The 22,885-nt window shown below is 46.4% G+C and overlaps 1 protein-coding gene across 2 annotated transcripts in view; it reads left to right on the top strand.

Moving 5' to 3' along the window:
• The window catches only part of LOC144764025 (uncharacterized), a 297,464-nt gene extending 282,026 nt beyond the window's left edge, over window positions 1-15,438 (top strand). The window contains exon 9 of one of the 2 annotated variants that reach the window (XM_078650155.1): window positions 13,639-15,438. In XM_078650155.1, coding sequence (XP_078506281.1) covers window positions 13,639-14,531 — 893 coding nt within the window. In that variant the 3' untranslated portion in view covers window positions 14,532-15,438. Of the gene's footprint in view, window positions 1-13,636 lie in introns of both variants that reach the window. The other variant, XM_078650158.1, reaches the window with a different exon arrangement.
• The last annotated feature ends 7,447 nt before the right edge of the window (window positions 15,439-22,885 follow it).

Genomic DNA, 22,885 nt, shown 5'->3' with positions numbered 1-22,885 from the left:
TTATATTTGGTTCCTCATCAAATTGCTTCTCTAAACGTTTAATGGCCTCTTGATATTCATCCAATGGTATAAACTAGCCAGGCGGAACTTCATATTCAGGCAAACTATCAAATATCTCCTAACCAGCCACACCTATTAATCCGAACATAACAGCTTTTTTTCTTTCAGGATCATATTTTTTCAATCAATGGCTACCAGGTAGTTATCAAATGCCCTTAGCCAGTTTTTCCACCTCATTGTTGGTTTCCCTGGTTCAGCTAAAAATACAGTTGGTGCACTTATATTTGAATTTTGTGACATTGTGTCTATAGCACAGTAGTCTTTTTCAATTTTAATTTTAAAATCTATTTTTGAAAATATAGAGAAAGTTTTAGGAAATTTCTCATGTACACCTGTAGTTCCACCACAATAGAAATTGTAATCCACCAAAAGTATAACGCAAAATGGTAGTATGAGTCATTTTTGTCTTAAAATTTCTTAAAGGTACATTTACAAGTTCCTTTTATACTAAAACCAGTTTTATTTGTATTTGAAGCAAGCGCGATGTGTATATCAGTTAAGAATTATGAAAGATAATACTGTTTCTAGATTAAATACTAGTAATGTGTAGCTCCGTGTATGTCAGAATGTCAAAAGGGAGTCTCTCACGTTGAGTCACGTTGCGTGCTTAGTGTCAAGACTCAACAACAAAGACGTCACAGAGTCAGTTGTAGCTTAAACTCGAAGCAGCCATTAACGGTATTCTCAACTGACAACCTTCAACCGTCAACAGACTGATACGGTGAGCTACAAGACAACAATTGAACGCAGAATGCATCCAATAATTAGATTTTGAACAAACTAAACGGCACAATTGTGAAAAAGTAGTAACTTGCCTCAGTAAATCTTTTCGTAGTCAAGAAGTCCCTGAAGACAACGTCCTCTATAGGCTGTTATTGGCCTGAAAAAAATTCAGAATTTCGGCGGAAAAACTCGTCGCCAGTTGAAGTAACTGCGAATTAATAATCGTACTTAAAATTTATGTAGTAAATTAGAGTATTTATTTAATGTATAAGGCCCCTTAGCTGTCATGAGAGCTGCTGTTGAAGGAATGGCAAGCATTCCATGACGTCAGTTAAATAGTATGCCAACATTCCATGAAACATCACAATGGGACCAACAAATATGAAGGGAGAGGGTGCAAGGCAACTATGCAATAAAATAACTTTATACATACACTGTAGGGTACAACAAGGCTGATAACTTTGCAAACTCTACTTGGCCCTTCCTACAGAAATAATCTGAGGGTGACCCTCACATGCATAACACAACAGTCCATGTAGCACCATTTCCTGAAAAGAATGAAAGAAGCAGTTGGCCCTATCAAGGTAGACCTAAAGACTTGGCTCTGAAAACTGCACAAGACCTGCAAGTACAATGGAGTGGTGGACCTGGAGAGATTTGTGGGTGAATGATCAGAAAAACATTGCCATATAGGAAACCGGGTCCTAGCACTGGAGGACCTTCTGCTGAAGAATGAGGACCTCGAAAGCAGTTCTACAGTAAATGATGGGGCTCGTCGAGACGTGAAGAGGACTGCACCATACAGATGTAAATGTAAATGTAGTATACTTGTAAAGCGCACAGCTGCCCCAGCAACGGGGCGTCCTGGCGCTGTATAACTCTGGGGAACCCGTCCTGGCTTTCCCTGTGGGATGGTCCCTTGCTGGGAGTCCCCAAGGTGGAGCCAGGCAACCCCGGAATTGGTGGGGCCGTTGTGGAGATTAGGCAAGCTAATGCCCAGAGTTGCCGAGTGGAAGCCCTGATTAGAGTAAGCACCGAAGCGAGAATTATCAAGTCCGCTGACCAAGGTCCACGACCCTGCCGCGTCGGGAATTGAACCCTGGTCCCGGGCTGACTTCTGCTCTCAGGCCTGCCGCCTCTAACCAGTGAGCCACACTACTCCACAATACAGATCTGTATGGAAAAAATCTAGCACCATATTTGCAGCTGACCTGATGAAGAGCTGATCCTCCAAGACCCAAAACGTCGGAAAGGTGAAGCAGGCATACGATGGGTAGAGCTAGCTGATGTCCTTTGGCCGTGCACACTTCTATGATGAAAAGGAAGAAGTCATGGCTCGGTGCATACAAATGATTGGATAACTCTGAAGTTCATACACTGCAATTGTAGGTGACTTAGTAGCCTTCGCCATGAAGAAATAATGGGAATTTTGACAATCCCTTATACCACTGGTGCTCACACATAATTTCCTAGGGGCCAAAATGATTGGTCTGTGATGTGTCCGAGAGCCACATTGAAGCCAGCTAGGTGGCTGTCAAGGGGGCAGGGCGAGGTAAGGTGACTGTAGGGGACGCAAAGAATGTACATCTAATGGCTGAACTGCATGATGTGAAACCAGAAAACCTGGATCAACCCCAGCTTCCTCCCCTGAACAAACTGTGTGACCCTATGCAATTGTTTTATTTTCTTTCCTTTTGCTTCATTACCACATGTAAGATGAACTCCAAATAAATAGCTTTAGGATTTGCGCTGTACAAAACCTGTGTTTGATTTTTATAAACTCAAATGTTGTTTCTGTATAATAGTAACTCAGGCTGCCCAAAGGGTGTGCATGGCAATTGACTTGCCTCTTAGTACACTGTTGGCATTGTTGTCTGCGAGGGGATGGAAGCATAAAAAAATACTTCTCAGTGCATTTATATAATCGATGAACTAAGGTGAAACGGTTATGCAGGTTAATGAAATACACTTTTTGAATTTACTTAATCATATTTTACACGTTTGCTGCAAGATGTCTTTAAAAATGAAGGTATTCCTAAATTTAAGCAGTGCAGGACACCATAGTTACTTCCTTTCTTTAACTTCAAATAACATTTACAGAAATACTTGCCCGCTTATTTTACATTTTATTTAATTTCAATGGAGTCCAGTAATCAGCAGCCCAGTAGTTCTGGGTACCAGGGGAGCGCATGTAAAGGTTTAGCAGTTCTGCACTTTCAGTATCACTGCTTCCACCAATCTAAAATCGCATAGAAGTGGGACACTCATTTCACCATATCATCAGATGGAACACTGAGCAATGCTTTTACCCTGGCAGAGGCTCAGTCAGTGCAGGGGTTAACGGACTATGGTAGAAGCGAGGGAGACCCTTAGCAGCCAGACGTAGAAGAGAAGTGAAACTAACATAGGTAGAGTGGAAGGTCTCCTGGGAGTGAAGAAGAAAAGAGCTATTACAGCAACAATGGAGAAGAAGTGGCAAGGCTTACAGCGAACGAGAGGACTTTACAGAGTCCATGGTTGAGGACGCTCCTGCCGGGCCACATCTGAGGCGCCCCATAGTAAGATTCGCCTGAAGGAGTGGGGAGGGAACAGTCATGGCAACCATTTGATTCCAACCACTGCCAATCTTGAGAGTGGTGGAGAGCGAGAAAACTTGTTGTGTTAAATCAAAATTCATAAAAATTGTTAAACCTATATTGTGAATAAAAAATAAAGTGATTGAAGAACCACTGCCTGAACTACCCCCAATTTACCATGTGAGAGGAAAGTTAAAGTGCAGCGCAAAACACAGGCCCCAGTGGACGATGTAGAAATAAGGTAATTTCTTGGGTTAGCAAGTTACTGTCCTCGAACATCAAAGACCTTGCCAAAGGGAACGTCCACTTCGTGATCTCACCAAAAAAGGGCAACTGTTTATCTGGATCCCAGACGTTCATGGACATTCAACATGCTGTCACAGCCGTGGATCACCTTGCTTACTTCACGTCCCTATGCACTGAGCTCACGGTGGACATCAGCTCTGTGGGATTAAGGGGATTAAGGGCCATTCTCTCCCTACACAAGCTTGGATGCCTCTCACCAATGTGCATTGTTGCGTATGTAAGTAGAAGCCTGACGAATTTTGAAAGGGCAGACTCTGAACCAGAGAACAAGAGCCTAGCCACGGTGTGGGCATGTGAGCACTAACGTGTTCATCTGTGGGAAACCATTGATCTTTGTGACAGTCCACCAAGAACTGGTTACAATATACGGCAACCCGAATACAAAAATTCCACCTCACATTGAGCTTCAAAACCTCAAAATGGGCCACAAACCAAGGAGGGAACACACCCTGCCGACTACATGTCACAACACCCTCTGCCGGATGCAAAACAGAAATTCTTCATGGCTGAAGAATACCTCAATTTTGTGCTTCAACAAAACACACCAACTTCAATCACAATGGAGCTACTGATGCAAGAAACAACGGGGATGTCATGTTGTAAACAGTCAAAAGTATCATACAAGGGGGGCAATTCCACCACCTACCGTGGAAGCTTGGGAAAGCAATTTAGATTGGTGCATGTTTAGGGAAAAACAGTGTATCTTGCAAGGGGGTGCCCTAGGAAATGGTCGCTAGTCTGGGGCCCTTGGAATCGCTACCGGGGGGAGATTTGTGCACCTGGTGTTTAGAGGAGTTCTGGCAACTTTCGGCCACAGTGCCACCATTGCGGCAGCACCATTGAAATCATGGCCCCAGTGTCTGCTGCATAATTTCTCATGTGACTGACTGTTTAGTAGTAAACATTTGCAATAATCTGGATTTAGTGGACTCGCTAAAGCTTTTGACCCCAGTGCCACTGCACCCCTTTGACATTCAAATCAAGCCTCTTTTAACGGCAAGATAACTGCAATTGTGTCTGCCTGTATAGTCGTAAAATATAGCAATATTAGGCGTTTAGTGGAGTTCTGACAACTCTTGGGCTCGGTGCCACAGCACCTGTTGCACCATTCAAATCATGACCCTGTTCTTTGCAAGGTAACTGCACTTGTAGCTGCCTGTTTAGTAGTAAATTAATAGCACAGCCCTTATATATGTACTTATGTTTAATGTGCAAAGTTTATTACAACATGTAGCATTTGATCATAATGACTAAATAGATTAAGTTGAAAAAATCAATCTGATAATGCCTACAAAGTGCAGAGAACGGTACTGACATGACTAGGAAATGCCACAAATGTTCTGAGGCTTGAATATCTGCTTTACCGAACTAAGTTATAGAAAAACAAGTGTTCCAGCACACTGCTAGAAGCGGCCTTCCTTTTCCGTGGGAAGAGATCTTATCTGGGCAGTAAATGGGGCTTAAAACAGTGTGAGCAGCTTCAACAGGTATCATAAATGCGTGCAGCCAGGGGAAGTTAACAAAAAAAACTTCCACACAAAAGCAAACTAACAGAGTAATTCGGCTATGGGAACTGATACGGATGTATGCCATTACCACGCATGCTTTTACAACGCATGCCTTTACCACACAACTTTTACAGCACAAGTCGTTACAACGACTTGCGTTGGGGGGTGCTGGATAGTGATTAGTTTAATTTACTACTCCAACTCCAGTCCCCGTGGATAGTAGGGAAGGTTTTGGATAGTAAATTAACTATTCCCTATCCTAAAGCGCCCTCCAGCGCAAATCGTTGTAACGACTTGCGTTGTAAAAGTTGCATGGTAAAGGCACTGCGTTGTAAAAGTTGCGTTGTAAACGCTGTTCCCCAACTGATACGAGCCCCCATCTAAGATACACTAAATACAAGAGATTTCACAAGCGCTGTACAGGCTAAACCTAAAAAGGGTACTATTAGGGAAGGCAAGAGTAAAAACCAGGCCACTTGGCCATAAAACCAACACCCAAAAAATCCCATAGACTAATTTGTCAGAGCAGCACCTCAGCACTGCCTGATTGCCCTATAGGCCAGTCCCTGCCTCCTTGCGCTTCTGCTGCTGTCCTTTGCCTTCAGTTGTCTTAAACTAACATCAACCCTTTCACAACATGTGATTTGCTGTTCAGCCTAAGTGCTAAAATGAATATTCTGCCTCACGCCCCTCTGCTGGCCTGGAATTTCCTGGTGGACATGTCTCCTCACCAGGGTTGGACTGGGATCAGAAATAGTCCCGGGCACCCTAAATACAAATGGCCCACATTCCCCCTTTTCGCAAAACACTGCTTCAGTGTTTTAAGTATTATGAAAAGAAGGGTGAGGGTTGTGTAAAACCGGGTTGGGACTGAGCAAAGGCCTCCAGTGCTCTTTGGAGCACTGAGAGAGCTTGCTCCATCCAATCATGGTGCTGCTCTCATGCTGCATGAGAGCAGTGCCAGGATTGGTTAGGGGATTTGCTTGGGGCCTGTGCTGGAGAAGTGAAGGACACTGGACAGGAGCGCAGACAAGCTGCAAGGTGAGTGAGTTTTCTTTTATTTTTTTCATGTTTTGAATGTATTTAATGTATGTGCACTAAGTCACCAACATGCATTACATTACCTTTTTAAATTGTGATGTAATTTGCACTGGCAACCGTTGTCAGGATGGAGGTTCGTTGTGGCACGGGGAAGAACAGTTAATTTTTTATAAGGTAATTCTGTGCCCGAGTGTTCAAAGTGGAGGCAGGAGCAAAGCAATGGAAGCAGCAGCTCCTTCCAGTGGGAGCAGAGAAATGTTAGTGATACAGTGCTATTTTTCTGGCCTGATTGTTTAAGGGAGCAGGAACCAAGTTATTGGAGTTGTGGCTCCTGCTGAACTTCTTACCTGCTTTCGATGCGTGGTGGCGCATCCGCCACCTAACTCTTTGGCTAAGTTCTAATGCTGACCTGATGCTTTTGGTGCATTAATGCTCTGTATACGAGTTCTTTAGTGGCAGCAATTTTGAAAGCATTTTCTTTGTTAGAGAGTGCCACAGTGAACACTTTGGGACACATTGCCTGGGCACCTTTATCTTCTGTGGCTGCTCCTGGTTGGGGGCCTCAGCTGTTGCCTTTACAGACTCTGCTATTTCCATGCCTTCTCTGCCCTGTGTTGGTGGAGTTGCCTGCTTGTCCCCAGCCAGCACCCGAACAAGGAGGTAAAGAGAAGGGAACGACCTGTAGATTTGTTTCATTGTGGGATGGTGCACTTGGCAAGGTTATGACATTTTTTTTTTTTTGTGAATGATTGTTTTGTTGCTTGTTAGCTGTGAGGCCTCCTAAGGCCAGTGATTGGACAGCGAGTCGTGTTCGCAGGGACCGGGATATGGGGAGGGTAATGAGGGGAGTGGACTCAATGGAGGATCTATTGTCACTACTGCTGCCAGCAGCCCTTGCTTGGGAGGTCACTGCAACAACAGAAGTTCTCGGCTCACCACTCCCTGTAGGTCGCAGCCGCCACTGTTTGCATGGCCCCTCCACCTGAGGACTTAGTAGTGGTGTGCCGCTCTGTTAAATCAGGGTCCCCGTGGGACCCAGTGTCTCCCAAACGCCTGGCGGAAAGCCTTGAAGTTTTGGAACCTTATATGAGGCATGTCCTGGACATCTCCTTCAGTGCGGGGAAGCTCCCTGAGGGATGGAAACAGGCGGTGGTGCTCCCGCTCCGAAAGAAACCCCACCTAGGCTTCGAGGTATTAGAGAATCTGAGGCCCATCTCCCTCCTGCCGTTTCTGTCCAAAGTGGCAGAAAAGGTGGTTAATACTCAAATCATGAAGCACGTGGAAGAGACGGGATTGCTCCACGCGACACAGTTTGGCTTCAGGCCACGCCATTCCACCGAGTCTGCCCTCCTTATGGCAACGGAACATCTGAGGGAGGGGGTGGATGCAGGCCAAACTATGGCCCTGATCTTGTTGGACCTCAGCGCGGCGTTCGACACTGTAGCTCATAACATCCTGCTACAGTGTCTGAACAGAGGTGGCATCTCTGGCACCGCGCTGAGATGGATCCAGGACTTCCTCATGGGGAGAAGCTTCCGAGTTAGGCAGGGAGACTGCTATTCAAAGGGGGTTCCCTTGGGCCAAGGCGTACCGCAGGGTTCGTCATTGAGCCCGACCCTTTTTAATATGTATGTCGCGCCGGTTGCCTCGATTGTGGAGAGTCATGGTCTCCAATTGGTCTCGTATGCCGATGATACGCAGCTGGTGATCTCCCTATCGCACGCGCCCTGTCTTGCTGCCGATGGCTTCCGCTCGTGCATGAAAGATCTTGCCGAGTGGATGGCTATCAATTGTTTGAAGCTTAATGGCAACAAGACAGAGGTGTTGGTGGTGGGGAGAGCCCAGTCTGCTTGGTCGTCGGCATGGTGGCCTCCTTGTCTTGGACCAACCCCGACCCCCTGTCAAGAGGCACGCAATCTCGGGGTGTGGTTTGATGCGGATCTTACTTTTGGCCCCCAGATTAATCGGGTGGTAGGAGTCTGCTTCGGGATTTTGAAGAAGTTGAGAAAGGTCCTCGACCTGCTCCCGATTAGCGCCCGTCAAACCCTGGTTCATGCCCTGGTGACAGCTAGGTTGGATTATGGGAACCTGCTGTACCTGGGGGCTTCGGAGAAAAGCATGGCACGCCTGCAAGTGCTGCAGAATGCGGCAGCTCGTTTGATTCTTAGGCTGCCCAAAAGGGCGCCTTCTAAGGCGGCGCTTCAGAAGCTACACTGGCTCCCTGTAAGGAGAAGAGTGGAGTTTAAAGCCCTCTGTACCTGTCATCGAATTTTGAATGGCAGGGCACCCGGCCCTCTGAATAAATTGATCGAAGTGTATCAACCAACACGTGCGCTTCGTTCCGCAGGGGGCGGTTTCCTTAGGATCCCTAGAGTCAAGAAAGCCCGTATGGGAGGCAGGTCCTTCAGATGCTTGGCGGCCAATAACTGGAACAAACTACCAGTGGACCTGCGCTTGGAGCCGGAGGAAGCCAGGTTCCGAGCGAGACTGAAAACATTCCTCTACACAAAATAATGGTCGGCTCTGTCTTTGTGATCCCTGCCTGCTGCCTCTTCCTCTTTCAGCGCGTGGACACGCCGGTGTGCGTAACGCAGCGCTCTACAAATGTCCCAATAAATAAATAAATAAAAATGGCCTGTGCCCAGGTTGTATTGAGAGCTGGGTGAAAGGGCAAACAGGGCATCGGGATGTTTACAGGTGGCAAAACGTATAAACTGGCACAGTGACTGCACCCCCTGGGTCCCGGCACTCCCCAGGCAGCCTCTCACTCACTGCAATCACCTGCAGGGACATCCCCCTGGCAGCAGTTTTGTTTTAAACCGCTGCTCCATCTTTGACTGACGGCTCTCCCTAGCCCTGCAGTCCTCCCTTTGAAAGGGCGGCTCCTCCACAGGAGCGGAGGAGCATCGCCCCGCCTTCTGCGAGCGCAGCAGGCAAACACAAATAAAGAAAATGGCATGTCATGTATTTGTGTACAGTGCGAGGGTGGGGCTGAAGGCTGCAAATGCCGGATTACAGCACTGGTCTACAGTGCGGATGACGGATTGGCTAGCCGTCTAGCAACGACCAGCCCAACATGCACACTGTAGTCCCAGCAATCCAAAGGCTATAAACCAGCCTGGGGCTTCCTGGCACAGGCCCCAGCCTCAAAAATGAGCACTAGGTGAGCCTGCTCCCACCAATCCTGAAGCTGCTTTCACAGCATGAGAGCAGCTCCAGCACTGGTTGGAGTTGCTTCCACGAGCAGGAAGAAAGTGATTCTTTTTTTCTGCTTATGGACAGCAAACGGAAGTGCTGCACTGGTGGAGCTCCCAAATGAATGGTGACTTGTGCGCCTTTGCGCTTCACCATTTTCTTTTAAGCTAGCTGCCAATGGAGGAGAGTGCACTTTTTGATTGGGTACAGTTTCCTTGCGCGTCCAATGAAAAACATACCGCGACAGACTGAAATAGTGTGTCTGATTTTCAATGAGGCCCCAGATGTGTCACGTGTAGATAAATCCATATTAGCTGATTAAGACCACTTACATAAAACACTGTCACTCATTTTGCCTGTGCTTTGGTACTGAGCATGAAAATACCGGGCACAAAAAGCATTATCACCAGATATTTAATGTGGTTTTTATCTCAGTTTATACCTGTGTACTAAAATGGTTCGGAATAATGTGTGGGAACATGCCCAGTACACACAGTTTGCCCTGGGAATTATTATTACGTACATCCTGTCTTGAGTACCAATACAAACACAGGAGCGAGGCTATTTCTGCTCATCTTCTAATTAACCCTAGTGTTAGTAGGACGGCAAATACGATTTGCGCCTCTTTTCACACTAGTGCATGGGTCTGAAGGAGCTGGTGCATGTTTGCAACAAGCTGCTGTATTCTGCATGAGCATTTTAGGCCTGGCCCAAATTAAGTTGAGTGCCAAAGCAAACAGTTTGTCCAAGCTGAAAGAACACAACCACAAAAGTAATGGTCTTGGAAAAGAGTGGAGTGGGCTACGCATAGTGGTCTGGGATGGACTGCATTGGCCACCTGGCCCGGTATTGTATATATGTAAATGTAAATTGATACTTGTATAGCGCACTACTCACCCGCAAGGGTCTCAAGGCGCTTGTACGAATACCGCTGTGGAACCCATCCTGGCTTTCCCTGTGAGGTGTCCACTCCTGGGCACCCCCAAGATGGAGGCCAGGCATCCTTAGCGTTGTGGGGGCCGTTGTGGAGATTAAGCAAGCTATTGCCCAGAGTTGCAGAGTGGGACTCCATGATTGGAATAGGCACCGAGGCGAGAATTATCAGGTCCGTGGAATTTTGAGCCCAAGACCCGCCGAGCCGGGGAATTGAACCCTGGTCCCGGGTTAGACCTCTGCATCAGGGTCTGCCGCTCCAACCATTGAGCCACACTTCTCCACTATAGGGTACACCATCATTGTTTGCGCCCCGGGCGCTCTAGGAAACTGGTTCACCAGGTGCAAACGGGGACAGTACCCCCCATTACATTGAAAGGCTGCCCTCATGGCAGCTGCCAACTCATGCTGGCAGGGAGCAGCTCTTCAGTGGATTAGTGAGTGACTGCATCCGCCTGCAGCGGGATGTCATGAGACCCCTTTTACTCCCTAAAGAGAGCTGCCCTAGTCCCACCTTATTGTGGCGCTCTTTTAGAGCCCTCCTAAGGGCACATTTACCTTGTGCCCACATCTGTAATATGGCGAGAGCGCAGAGGCAAAGTAATTCCCGCATTTGCTTAGGCCATGGCCCCTGCAAACAAGGGAAAGTCCAGTGAAGATGGCGCTAGCACAGTATTAAAGAAAGGGCTGCACAAGCATTTGTGGCCCCTTCTGTAATACTATGGAGTTGTGGGGGCGCATAAAGGAGGCGCACATGCCCGTTGCTCCCAGGGCACTATGTGTAATACGGCCCCTAGGCTGCAATTTGCTGTGATTGATAAAGTATTTAGTAAGAAGGTATACATAATTCAACATGCCGTGGGTTTGGTACAGTCATCAAACAGAGACAAAATGGTGCAAAAGCAGTCATGTTATTCCCCGTTGCTTATCACCGTGGTCCTAATCCGGTGAAAAACGTGTTGTACTCAGTGCTAATGCTGTTTGCACCAGAGTGTCAAGGTCTCCCCCACAGCCAGCTCACCTATTGGGAACAATGCCCACAGCTGAGCTTTGGGCCAGCCTGCTGCTTATCTATGGTTGGCTTTCTTGTTAATATTGTTTACTTCTTATTTGACGATGCTCCTTCCTCGTATTTTGTTTGCCCTTCCCCCGGATCATAGCTTCTTAACACTCTACTTGGTTGGGTGATTTTTGCCCTACCACATTTATTTTCTTCAAAACTCCACGGAAGTGCATGTGTTTTCTTGCACTTCCTCTCATGTGTTACTTCCTTCCTCAAATACCCCATTCCACCCTCTGTCCTCTCCTTCCACAGCTTGTCCATTGCTTCCTCCATCCATTCCAGTATTTAACCCCCCTCTGCACTTTCGCAAACTCCACCACTGATGCCCACCCCACTCCCACTCCCCATTGCTGACCCACCTTCCATCCCACCTTCGCCTTTCCGTCCTATTGTTTAATATTTATTTATTTTTTGAGAGAGCATATCACAGCTGTCAGAGGCTCCTTCTTAATGTGGTTGGCAACACATTTAACATCCTTTCTTTTAATTTGCATTTACTGCTCCAAGATATGCGCCCTCCATGGACACACCATGCAGTTTGTATATGTATGTGTGGTGATGTGTTTGCACGAAGACATCACGCAGGTCTGCAATCATGATGCAAACCCCTAAATGCTTGATTATGCATGCATGCACTTGTATCATCATGTTTTTTTTTCTTTTTTTGTCAATGCTGAACAGCATTGGCATAAAACATTTTTTCCCCTTTTTGCTGATGCTGACACAGCATTAGCAATGCCAATAATTCTGTATTGGTAGCCTAAAGCCAAGACCTACTGGCGTTTGCAGTGTCTGGTTTACAGTTCTTAATACCTGAGATCTGACTGATTCCAGCTCAGGTCTCTGAACGGCTCGTTATTTGATAGCTACAGACATAACACATGGTCAATTAGACCTCTCTAATTAATGCCTGATACTAAAAATAAGTCTTACGTCAGCACAAGATATATCCAGAAGGTAGAGCCGACTCTTGACCCATTTAGTCGATGTACTGTGCCCCATGTTTCATAAAGCAATGAAATGTCTGAACACTCTTTACTTTTCTCCTCTAGTAGAAAATACTTCTTGGACAGAGTGTGCCAAGTTGTGAAATTATCCTGTGAAATACAATGTCTGTTCTTACAAACTACTATTAAAATGTACAGTATGCTAACACATTAGCTGGGTGCCAGGTTTACCAGCATATTAGACATTTTTGCAGTGATGCACAACATTTACCACAGAGGACATATGTGCGTGTTTGATAGCACATGTGAGCACAGTACTCCAAATTCTATGCAGGAGCTGCTTTCACCATGTGGCACACAGGTACCACCATTGAGATAATGGTACGCATAAGTAATATCATTGTGAAAATCCTACCTAAACCCCAAGGTTCTATGAAGCAGCGCTCCACCATGGTGATGTGTTCATGGATGTTATCTTATCGATACAATTCCAGCCCCACCATGGTGATGTGTTCACGGATGTTATCTTATCGATAGGATTCCAGACCCACCATGGTGGTGTGCTCATGGATGTTATCTTATCGATAGGATTGCAGCCCCACCATGGTGATGTGTTCATGGATGGTATCTTATCGATAGGATTCCATCTCAACATGGTGATATGTTTATGTATGTTATTTTATCGATAGGATTCCAGCTCACCATGGTGATGTGTTCATGTATGTTATCTTATCGATAGGAATCCAGGCCACCATGGTGATGTATTCATGAATGTTATCTTATCTATAGGATTCCAGCCCACCATGGTGATGTGTTCATGTATGTTATCTTATCGATAGGAATCCAGGCACACCACGGTGATGTGTTCATGGATGTTATCTTATCAATAGGATTCCAGCCCCACCATGGTGATTTGTTCATGGATGTTATCTTATCAATAGGATTCCAGCCCCACCATGGTGATGTGTTGATGGATGTTTTCTTATCTATAGGATTCCAGCCCCACCATGTTGATGTTTTTATGGATGTTATCTTATCGATAGGATTCCAGCCCCACAATGGTGATGTGTTCATGGATGTTATCTTATCGATAGGATCCAGCCCACCATGGTGATGTGTTCATGGATGTTATCTTATCGATAGGATTTCAGCCCCACCATGGTTATGTGTTCATGAAAGTTGTCTTATCGATAGGAATCCAGCCCCAAGATGGTGGGCTCCAGTGTTGTGTTTCTCTTTAAGAATATAGAAGCCAGGATGACTGATGTCTTCTTTTGATTTTCTAGATCAAGGATCCATCACTCCAGCAGCAAGCCCCGAAGAATTGGCAGAAAGGCTCACTGTGCACGAGACATCTTTAAGAGATCATTTTGAGATCATTCCTTCGTGTTTTGAAGAACTGTACCAGCGGCCGCCGAGGCCAGTGAAACAGAAGATTTACCCTTCAGAGTACATTGTGGATAAGCCCTATGAATGCACATTTGATTTCAACGAGTTGACAAACCCTCTTTTTGATCAGACAGTCCGTAAAAGACAAAGGTTATTCCACTGCCCTATATGTGGCAAGAGCTTCCGTGAGAGGGACAATGTTCTCAAACACCAAAGGATCCACACCAGTGAAGAGCTTAGGAAGGTCTTCATGACTCCAAGGTTCTCCAATTCAGCCCAGACACATATTGTGAAAGAAACAAGGTATAGGTGTAACCAGTGTGGGAAATGCTTCTCCAAGTCATCTCGCCTCCGAGTTCATCAGAGAATCCACACGGGAGAGAGACCATACCAGTGTAAAGAGTGTAAGAAGCTATTCATTAAAGACTCACACCTGAAGGTTCACCTGAGAATCCACACCGGAGAGAGGCCATACCAGTGCAGGGTTTGCGGCAAAGGTTTCTCAAAGTCATACAATCTGAAGGTGCATGTGAGAGTCCACACAGGAGAGAGGCCCTACAAGTGCCTTGAATGTGGCCGGAGCTTCAGTGTCAACTCAAGCCTCTTGGCCCATCAGAGGACTCACACTGGGGAAAAGCCCTTCATATGCCTTGAATGTGGGAAAGGGTTTCGGCAAAAGTCAAGTCTTATTGATCACCAAAAAACCCACAGAAGAAACAACAATGCACAGAAGCAGTGGGAGCAACACGTTCAGTTACTGACATTTTCCTCTGATGATGAAACTGATTAATAAGATATTCCTGCGTTCTGATGCCTTACAAAGCTAGTATGTAGGTCTAGTCTTGAAAGATGAGAAGTGTTCCTCATATAGGTACTTTCTGTCCAGACAAATACCTGACAAATACCTTATAGACATTTTCAGGGACGTTGTCCACTAAGAGCAATGTCTGTTTTTAAACTTTATCTGTGATGAGTCGATAATTTCCAAGACAATCTTGATGAATTTAAAGACAACAAAGGAAGTCCATCCTATTTATCTTAAGGGTCAGTTTTGAAATGAGAGTTAAATTAAGAAATACCTCTCTTTACCTTGGCAGTATATATTGCTGTTTTTTTATTTGCTGTATTTTCAGAGTGGCAACACATTGAAAAAAGTCAGTAGCTGCAACCTGAGATCACCAACCCAATTCTCCGCAATGCAGAACACTGTCATGCCACATCCAGGTACTGCTCTTATGATGTTATGTGTGCTGGTTGGGACCTTCTATGGCTCTGTTCTTGTTTGATAACTCAAGGAAAGGAGGTCAGAGAAGGGGGAAAGTACTCGAAGGCCAATAACTGCAACGACTTCTCTATCCCAGAAAAGTAATGATGTTACCTGTTTGTTCGAATCTCATTTCGAATAGTGAGTAGCTCTAGAAGGTGCTCCGGTCACACCATTTGTTGACTGCTTCAATCATATAACACCAATAACTGGTGAGTTTGTCCTTTGATACCGAAAGGAAAACCCCATGCAACCACAGAGCCCAATGTTCGAATACCCTTTTGTCTGGATTTTTCACAAGTTTGATATGATGAGACTTTTCTGCGCTTTGTTTCCATTTTACGTAGGTGTTAGTTTAGTACTAGGTTCACATGTTTATCGGTCCCTCCTCTTAAGACAAAGACTCACAATAAAATTGAAGATGTTGACAAAAGAGATCAAACTGTCTTTGGTGTAACATGACATCTGGGGCTAGTAGGAATGCTGCTTCTCCCCAGGTCATGCTACAGATACAGCACTTTGTGTTAGTGGGGTTATAAAAGGAAGAACTCTCAGCAGCTTTTGTTGCACAATCTATTATATCAATATAGAATAAAGCACCCATGTAGCTTAAAGCACAAGCTGATTCTGGCAGACCTGTGGAGTGCCATCATTCATGCTTTACATACCACAGCAAACAACTCAGAGATTTAGTTAATTAGTTTCTGCTCTCCTCACCCATCTGTCATAACACATTTCCCTTTATGGTAAGTTGACTCTTCCATTTTGTAATCGCTATTGTCATTGAGTTTTGAAATTTATATGAATGAATGGATATTTGATTTTTCGTAGCACACAGCTACTCAACAAGTGTATTGCACTTCGACATTAAAAAACCGACAGAGCGTGGGATTTATAGATTAATCAGGTGAGTTTTCCGGGCTTTTCGCAAGTTCACTTCATCCTTGAGGGCTCTGAGTTGAAGCAGGAGCTGGGAACACACATCTCGGCAACAAGTACCACAAAGAAGGCACACCCCTGTCGCTTTCCTCAAAAACGAGCGACAGCACTCATCTGAGCATTCCTGGAATGCACGGCCCTGGTCGGACAATATTCAATGATCCTCTCATTAAGATACTTGTGACCTGCATTGGAGAAAGCTCGATACACAATCATTACGGCTTTAAACATCACTCCCTTATGAACTGGCAACCAGTGCAGTTGTTCCAAAGGTGGGACATGGAGGAACGTTTAGACAATTTGTTTCAAAATCTGTTTATTTGGTTTTAGTAACTCCTAAGACATACATCACATAAACAACATACATTCATGGCCAGTAAAGGGGAAAAGCTGAGAGTTATAGAAAGCACCTGAAAGTAACATCATCTTCGTCACAAGTTCTGTGGCTTGAAAACCCAATCCTATAGCCAATCTCAGTCTGTTCTTGTGTGCAGGTCATCAAATAGCTTACAAATCGCCCACTATATCGGAGGCGGTACAGAAGAACTTAACAATTTATAATTTAGACAATATGAACAGCAGGCGAATTTGCCGTGTCCTGCACCATCTGCAGGCAGTACACAATATACTCTGGAATACCATGGTAGAGGACGTTGATATAGTCCAATCTGGACAGAAACAGCGCTCTAACCACCATTATCCACCCATCCAAAGGAAGGAAGTCCAGGAATTTCTTCAGCATTCTTAAAATCCCAAAACAGGCTTTCACGATGCTGCTATCTGGACTTCAAAGAGAGCTGTGCATCAAACAGTACTCCACGGTTCCTTGCAACCTCCTTTGGCGGGGTAGGCAGAACACCACTGCTTGGCCAAGCTCCTGTCCAGCCCAGAAGAGAGTCAGGGCCAAACAGCAGTTTTCTGCCTAGTACTGGTTGCACTGTATGAGATTAGTTCTAAGCCAATCGATCACTGCTACAAAACAGGATGTGAACATTTGTTTAGCATTGACTGAGCAGCTGCGTATCGTGCACATACGAGACAATGTTGATGCCGAATGACTCTTCTAAAAATACCAAGGCCACGATAGAGATATTAAAAAGAGCGGGCTTCAGTGAAAAGCCCCGTAGTACCCCATATTTGAATGATTTTTCCTCTGAGTAGTAGGGCTTCATCCATACAGCCTGCTTTCGCTGCTCTAAAAAAGACCCCAGCCATTTCAGCCATTTCACCCACTCAAACTGTCTCTAGCCTATGAAGCAAGATCTCATGTGAAACAGTATCAAAAGCCGCTGATAGATCCAGCAGAATGGGAATGCCCAGTGATTCAACAATACGGGGTAAGGGAAGTTGCTGTGATGGCGGCGGTTCTGGGCATACACATTGAGCCAGAGCCGTGTTGGCTCCTGCTGGGCATTACAGGGGAGCATAGCTGGCCAATGCACTCGAAAACCTGGCTTATACCTGGCTTATGCTTGCCGCGGGGTGGGTAAGCGTAACATTGATCAGAGACGGGGTGCAGAAACATCTCCCAAACTATCAGATTGGAAGGTAGATATGGATTAGTGTCGTCTTTCAGAGAAGATGGTGCATGAGAGCAGAGGCTGCTAAGAAGTGGGAAAAACTATGGAACCCCTGGGGAAAATATAGAGCTTAAGAACATCGAGACCAGATGGGGGAAGCTATAAAGTTACAAATAACTTTGGGGAGGAAGTAGCCATGCGTGGGATGTATGACAATTAGTGGTTTGTCCATGATGATGCCCTTACGAGATGTATGTTGAAGATCTGCTTGGAACTGTTTTTTTTGTTTGTTTCCTTTTCAGTTTGTTTAAAAAATATATATAAAAAATAATAATTTTGACAGGATTTTAGGGTCCGCATTCAGTTTCTTTAGCAGGGTAGTCATTCAGTTCCTCTTCCTTAGGACGCCGAAATTGTAGCCAAGGGTAACATTGGGCAATTGGGCAGTTGCATAGGCTCTTAGTATTTGGCCAAAATAAATTGTTTGGATCCTTCTAATTTTATCATCAAAGACATTACTCAGTTTCATGGATAGATCCAGATTGACCTCACAAGGTGGAGCTAACCACTTTGGTTCTGTAAGTTTTCAAACAATCTTAAAGATCTCTTTGCCACTGTTATCTGTATCCTTCATGCATTGTGTATAAAGTATGCCTCATGCTCGCTTTATGTTCTTATGATAAGTACTAAGGGCCCTTTTTATATAGCACCATATCTTCCTCTTTCTAATATCCCCTCCACTGTTTTTCTAACTTTTTGCGGGCTATTGTTTCTAGAGCAAGATCATGTGAGAATCAGCGGGCTGAGCACAAATTTTCGCCATTCTGGGTGGTTATTTCTGGCACCACCACCTCCGCTGCCTCGCTGAGCCATTTACTGATTGAGCTTTCATCTCCCACAACCTCTACTGTGAGCACAGGTTTGGAAGAAATTAAAGCCACTTGGAGATTAGAAATTAATATTTTATTCCTGGGCATACCTAGGTGAAGGTAAGATCCGTGAGAAGGGGATTAATACATGGTTAGATCAGAGCAACTGATGCTTCTAAAAAAGCGGTTGACAAGAGGGCCCTTCGCATTGTCCACCTGAATAATCACCTCGCCTAACACTGTAAAGTTGGCATGGCTAATGATCTTAGGAGCAATTATCTGGGCAAATGAAGTAATAAAGGCCACTGCATATCCTGGGAGGCAGTACAATCAATCAATCAATCATTTGTAAAGCGCACTACATACCCGCGAGGGTCTCAAGGTGCCGGCGGGGGGGGGGGGGGCGCTACTGATCGAACAGCCAGGTCTTGAGTATCCTCCTAAAGGTCAGCAGGTCTTGGGTCGTAGTGCTCAGTGGGAGGGTGCGAGAAGGATCTCCCACCGGTGGTTGTTCTTCGGATGTGCGGGATGGTGGAGAGTGAGAGGTCGGCGGAGCATAGCTGGCAGTTGGGGATGTAGAAGGAGAGCCGTCTATTGAGGTAGGCTGGGCCAGTCTTGTGGAGTGCCATGTGTGCGTGGGTGATGAGCTTGAAGGATATCCTGTTGTTGACGGGGAGCCAGTGGAGCCAGTGCAGGTTTCTCAGGTGGGGGGTGATGTGGCCGTGGCGTGGTACGTCAAGGATCAGTCGTGCCGAGGCGTTTTGGATGCATTGTAGTCGTTTGATGAGCTTGGTCGGGGCTCCCGCGTAGAGGAGGTTTCCGTAGTCGAGTCTGCTGCTGACGAGGGCCTGGGTGACTGTCTTTCTTGTATCTGTGGGGTATCCTTCTGTAGATCTTGCGGAGCAAGCAGAGGGTGTTGAAGCAGGAGGAGGAGACGGCGTTGACTTGCTTGATCATTGAGAGCATTGAGTCGAGCATGATTCCCAGGTTGCGTGTGTGGTCGGTGGGTGTCGGGGCTGCCCCCAGTGCCGTCGGCCATCAGGAGTCGGCCCAGGCTGAAGGGTTGGAGCCGAGGATGAGGACCTCCATCTTGTCCGAGTTCAGCTTCAGACGGCTGATCTTCATCCAGTTGGCGACGGCCTTCATTCCTTCGTGGAGGTTGGCTTTGGCTGTGATGGGGTCCTTGGTGAGGGAGAGGATCAGCTGAGTGTCATCGACGTAGGAGATTATGTTGAGGTCGTGCTGTCGGGCTACATGTGTGAGCGGGGCCATGTAAATGTTGAATGGCATCGGGCTGAGGGAGGATCCCTGGGGTACGCCGCAGATGATCTCGGAGGCTTCGGAACAGAATGGGGGAGGCAAATGCTCTGGGTTCTGCCGGAGAGGAAGGAGGTGGTCCAAACCAGAGCCTTGTCTCGGATCCCTGCGACGTGGAGGCGTGCTCGTAGTGTCCGGTGGCAGACTGTGTCGAAGGCGGCAGAGAGGTCTAGGAGGATGAGTGCTGCGGTCTCACCGTTGTCCAGCAGGGTCCTGATGTCGTCGGTGGCGGCGATGAGGGCAGTCTTGGTGCTGTGGTTGCTGCGGAACCCAGACTGGGAAGGGTCCAGAATTCTGTTTTCTTCGAGGTATCAGATTAGCTGTCTGTTGACGGTTTTCTCAATGACCTTGGCCGGGAAGGGGAGCAGAGAGATGGGCCGTAAGTTCTTGAGGTCTCTTGGGTCTGCCTTGGGTTTTTTGAGTAGGGCGTTGATCTCGGCGTGAATCCAGATCTCTGGGAAGGTCGCGGTCTCGAGGGAGAGATTGATGACTTTGCCCAGATGGGGTGCGATGGAGCTGCTTGCTCTGTTGAAGACGTGGTGCGGGAATGGGTCAGACGGAGAGCCGGAGTGGATTGAGCGCATGGTCTTGATGGTCTCATCAATGCTCACGCTGGCCCAGGCTAGCAGGGGGTCGTGATCGATGGTGTACGGAGGGTCTGTTATGTTGCTGACTGGGTCCTGAAGCTGTCGTAGATGTCTGCTATCTTGCAGTGGAAGAAGGTGGCGAGGGAGTCGCACAGGGCTTGCGATGGCGGGATGTCGTTGGTGTTGGAGCTGGGGTTGGAGAGTTCCTTGCTATTGTGTGCGTTGTTGTTGACGTGATCTTTGAAGGAGGTCCTCTTGGCCGCCCTGATGAGGTGGTGGTGGTTGCGGATGACGTCCTTGTGTGCTGCTGGGCTGTCCGGAGTTTGTTCACTGTGCCATTTCTTCTCTAGTTTCCGGCAGGGTACACTAGTACCCCTGCGAAGGAGCATTGGACAAAGGAGATAAGTAGAGGCCCAAGGGTTCAGTATCCCTTATTTTTTCCAACTGAAAGGTGTGACATTTGAGATATTGTTTTTATGCTATTGCTTGACCTGCATTTGCCTAGCCTATCTTCATGGACAACAAGTATAACTTTAAGGGGTCCTGATCTGTAGTTCTCCCTAAGACAAGTTTCAGGCAGTCGCCAGTAGGTAGTTATAGTTAGGACCTAGTTTCCGTAGGAAAATCGGTTTTTGTTTTCCCAATAACTTTGGCGACGGTTGACGAATCTTTGCGAAATTTTCAAAACTGAAGCTCAAGTCAGCTCCTGGCTTGAAAGTTTCGGGGTGATTCGCCAAGTGGGGGCTGAGTAAAAAGGGAGATCCCAAAACGTGTTTTCCCCTTGTTATTTTCCATGGGAAACTTTAGACACGGCTACAGCCCGAACAGCTGAACAGAATTACACCAAAATGTTGAAGGAGGACTGTATTTTTTTTATTGTGGGTTATTTAAAATCCACAGTGAAAACCGGCGCCTGCTTGGATATGTGGCCTTATGGTTAATAAAGTATTAAGGCCATAGAGGTTGAAGAGGACCAGCTTATCCTTGCAGGGAAAATCTAACTAAGGGAGATGCTTTTATGGTACTATGTTTTTTAATTGTCATAGATTATAATGGGAGCTTGTGCAATGGGTTTTCTTCATATCCTAAAAAGTGTGTTTTTTAATGAATTGTTGTTTTTACCGTACTATGGTTTTTATGTAACTTTTATGGTTTTATTTTTGTGAAACCGAATAAAGTTTATTTGAACTTTTACATCAAATTTGTCAAAACGGTAGCCCTTGGTTCAGAAAGAGTCCTTTTTGTTAAATGGTGTAAATCCGTTCAGTAGTTCTTGAGAAATTCAATAAAAAAAGTTGGAAAATCAATTTCCCATAGGAAGCTTTAGCCAAGGCTACAGCTCGAACTGCTGAACGGAATTACACCAAATTTGGCAAAAAGGTAGTGCTTGGGTTAGAAAGAGTACTTTTAGTTAAATGGTGTAAATCCGTTCAGTAGTTCCTGAGATATTAAAAAAATAAAAGTTTCGATATCTAGGGACGCGGTGGGTTCGCGAATCCTCCCAACCACAACCTTAACTGTGATTGGCTGCCAACACTCCATACCAGGAAGTGTTGGCAGCCATCTTGTGACTCGGTTGAACCGAGTCACAAGAAATCAGTAAAACAAAGTTAAAAGTGAAGAAAAGGGGGCAGAGTAGAAACACCCTGACCCCCTAGGCCTGATCAGGGGGGGGCATTTTTTAAATGTCCAAATGTGCGCTGAGTGCACGAATCCGGACGGAAAAAAATGAAGTGGGGGCTCCGCCACTTCATTTAAATGAGCGCCCAGGTGGGCCAGGTCCCGTGGGCAATTATATAATTATACCTCCACCTCCTCGGGGCTATGTAAATTAGGTGCTGGAGGGCACACGGCCCTCCCGCAGTCCTGGGGACCACCACCACCTCGAGGCTTTGAAGATAGAGGGAGGGGGCACGGCGGCCCCCTCCTGGAGCGCATGTTGGCCCTTGGGACCACTACTCCCCAGGGCCGGCTTCTGCAATGTCCCTGGTTGTCCACCCCCGGGATATTGCAGTTTGCTATGACAGGGTGGGAGCATGGCTTCCACCCTGTGATAGCAAACCCTGGTTTGCTTCATTAAAGGAAAGGAGAATTGCTTTTGGGCAAGGAAAGCTGCATGTTAGCAGCTCCTGTTGCCCAAAAGAAATGCCGGCTCCCACAGGAGGCGGGGAGCCGGCGGGACCATGTGGGCATTGGGGCTCCCCCCACGGTCCTCAACAGAGAGGCGAGGGCCTGGGGTTGAGGTCCCCGGGACCAGAAGTGATCTGGGAGGAGGGTCACGCGGACCCCCTCCCCTTTAATAAAAAAAAATGTAGATGTGGTCATGCCTGGGGGATGGGGTCCCCCAGGCGAATGTAAATTAATGAAAGTCAATGTTTTTTTTTTCAAAAAAGTTTGGAGTCGCAACCCTAGTATGGTTCTCAGAGCGATGCCCTAGTGTGAACACGAAGGGTGCACAGCTCTCAGCGCGACCCCCTAGTGTGAATACGAAGGGTACGCAGCTCTCAGCGCCGCACTCGAGTACTTCTCAGGTGTTTAAAACACCGAGGGGCATATTCTCAAGGCACATCGCCAAGTTTATGGCACTTTATCGCAACCAAAATGGTGATAAATGTAACGCACCATTCACAAACTGGTGCAAACAGTCC

Source organism: Lissotriton helveticus, chromosome 6, assembly GCF_964261635.1.
Source record: "Lissotriton helveticus chromosome 6, aLisHel1.1, whole genome shotgun sequence".
NCBI lineage: Eukaryota > Metazoa > Chordata > Amphibia > Caudata > Salamandridae > Lissotriton > Lissotriton helveticus.
This window is presented reverse-complemented; position numbering and strand designations above follow the sequence as displayed.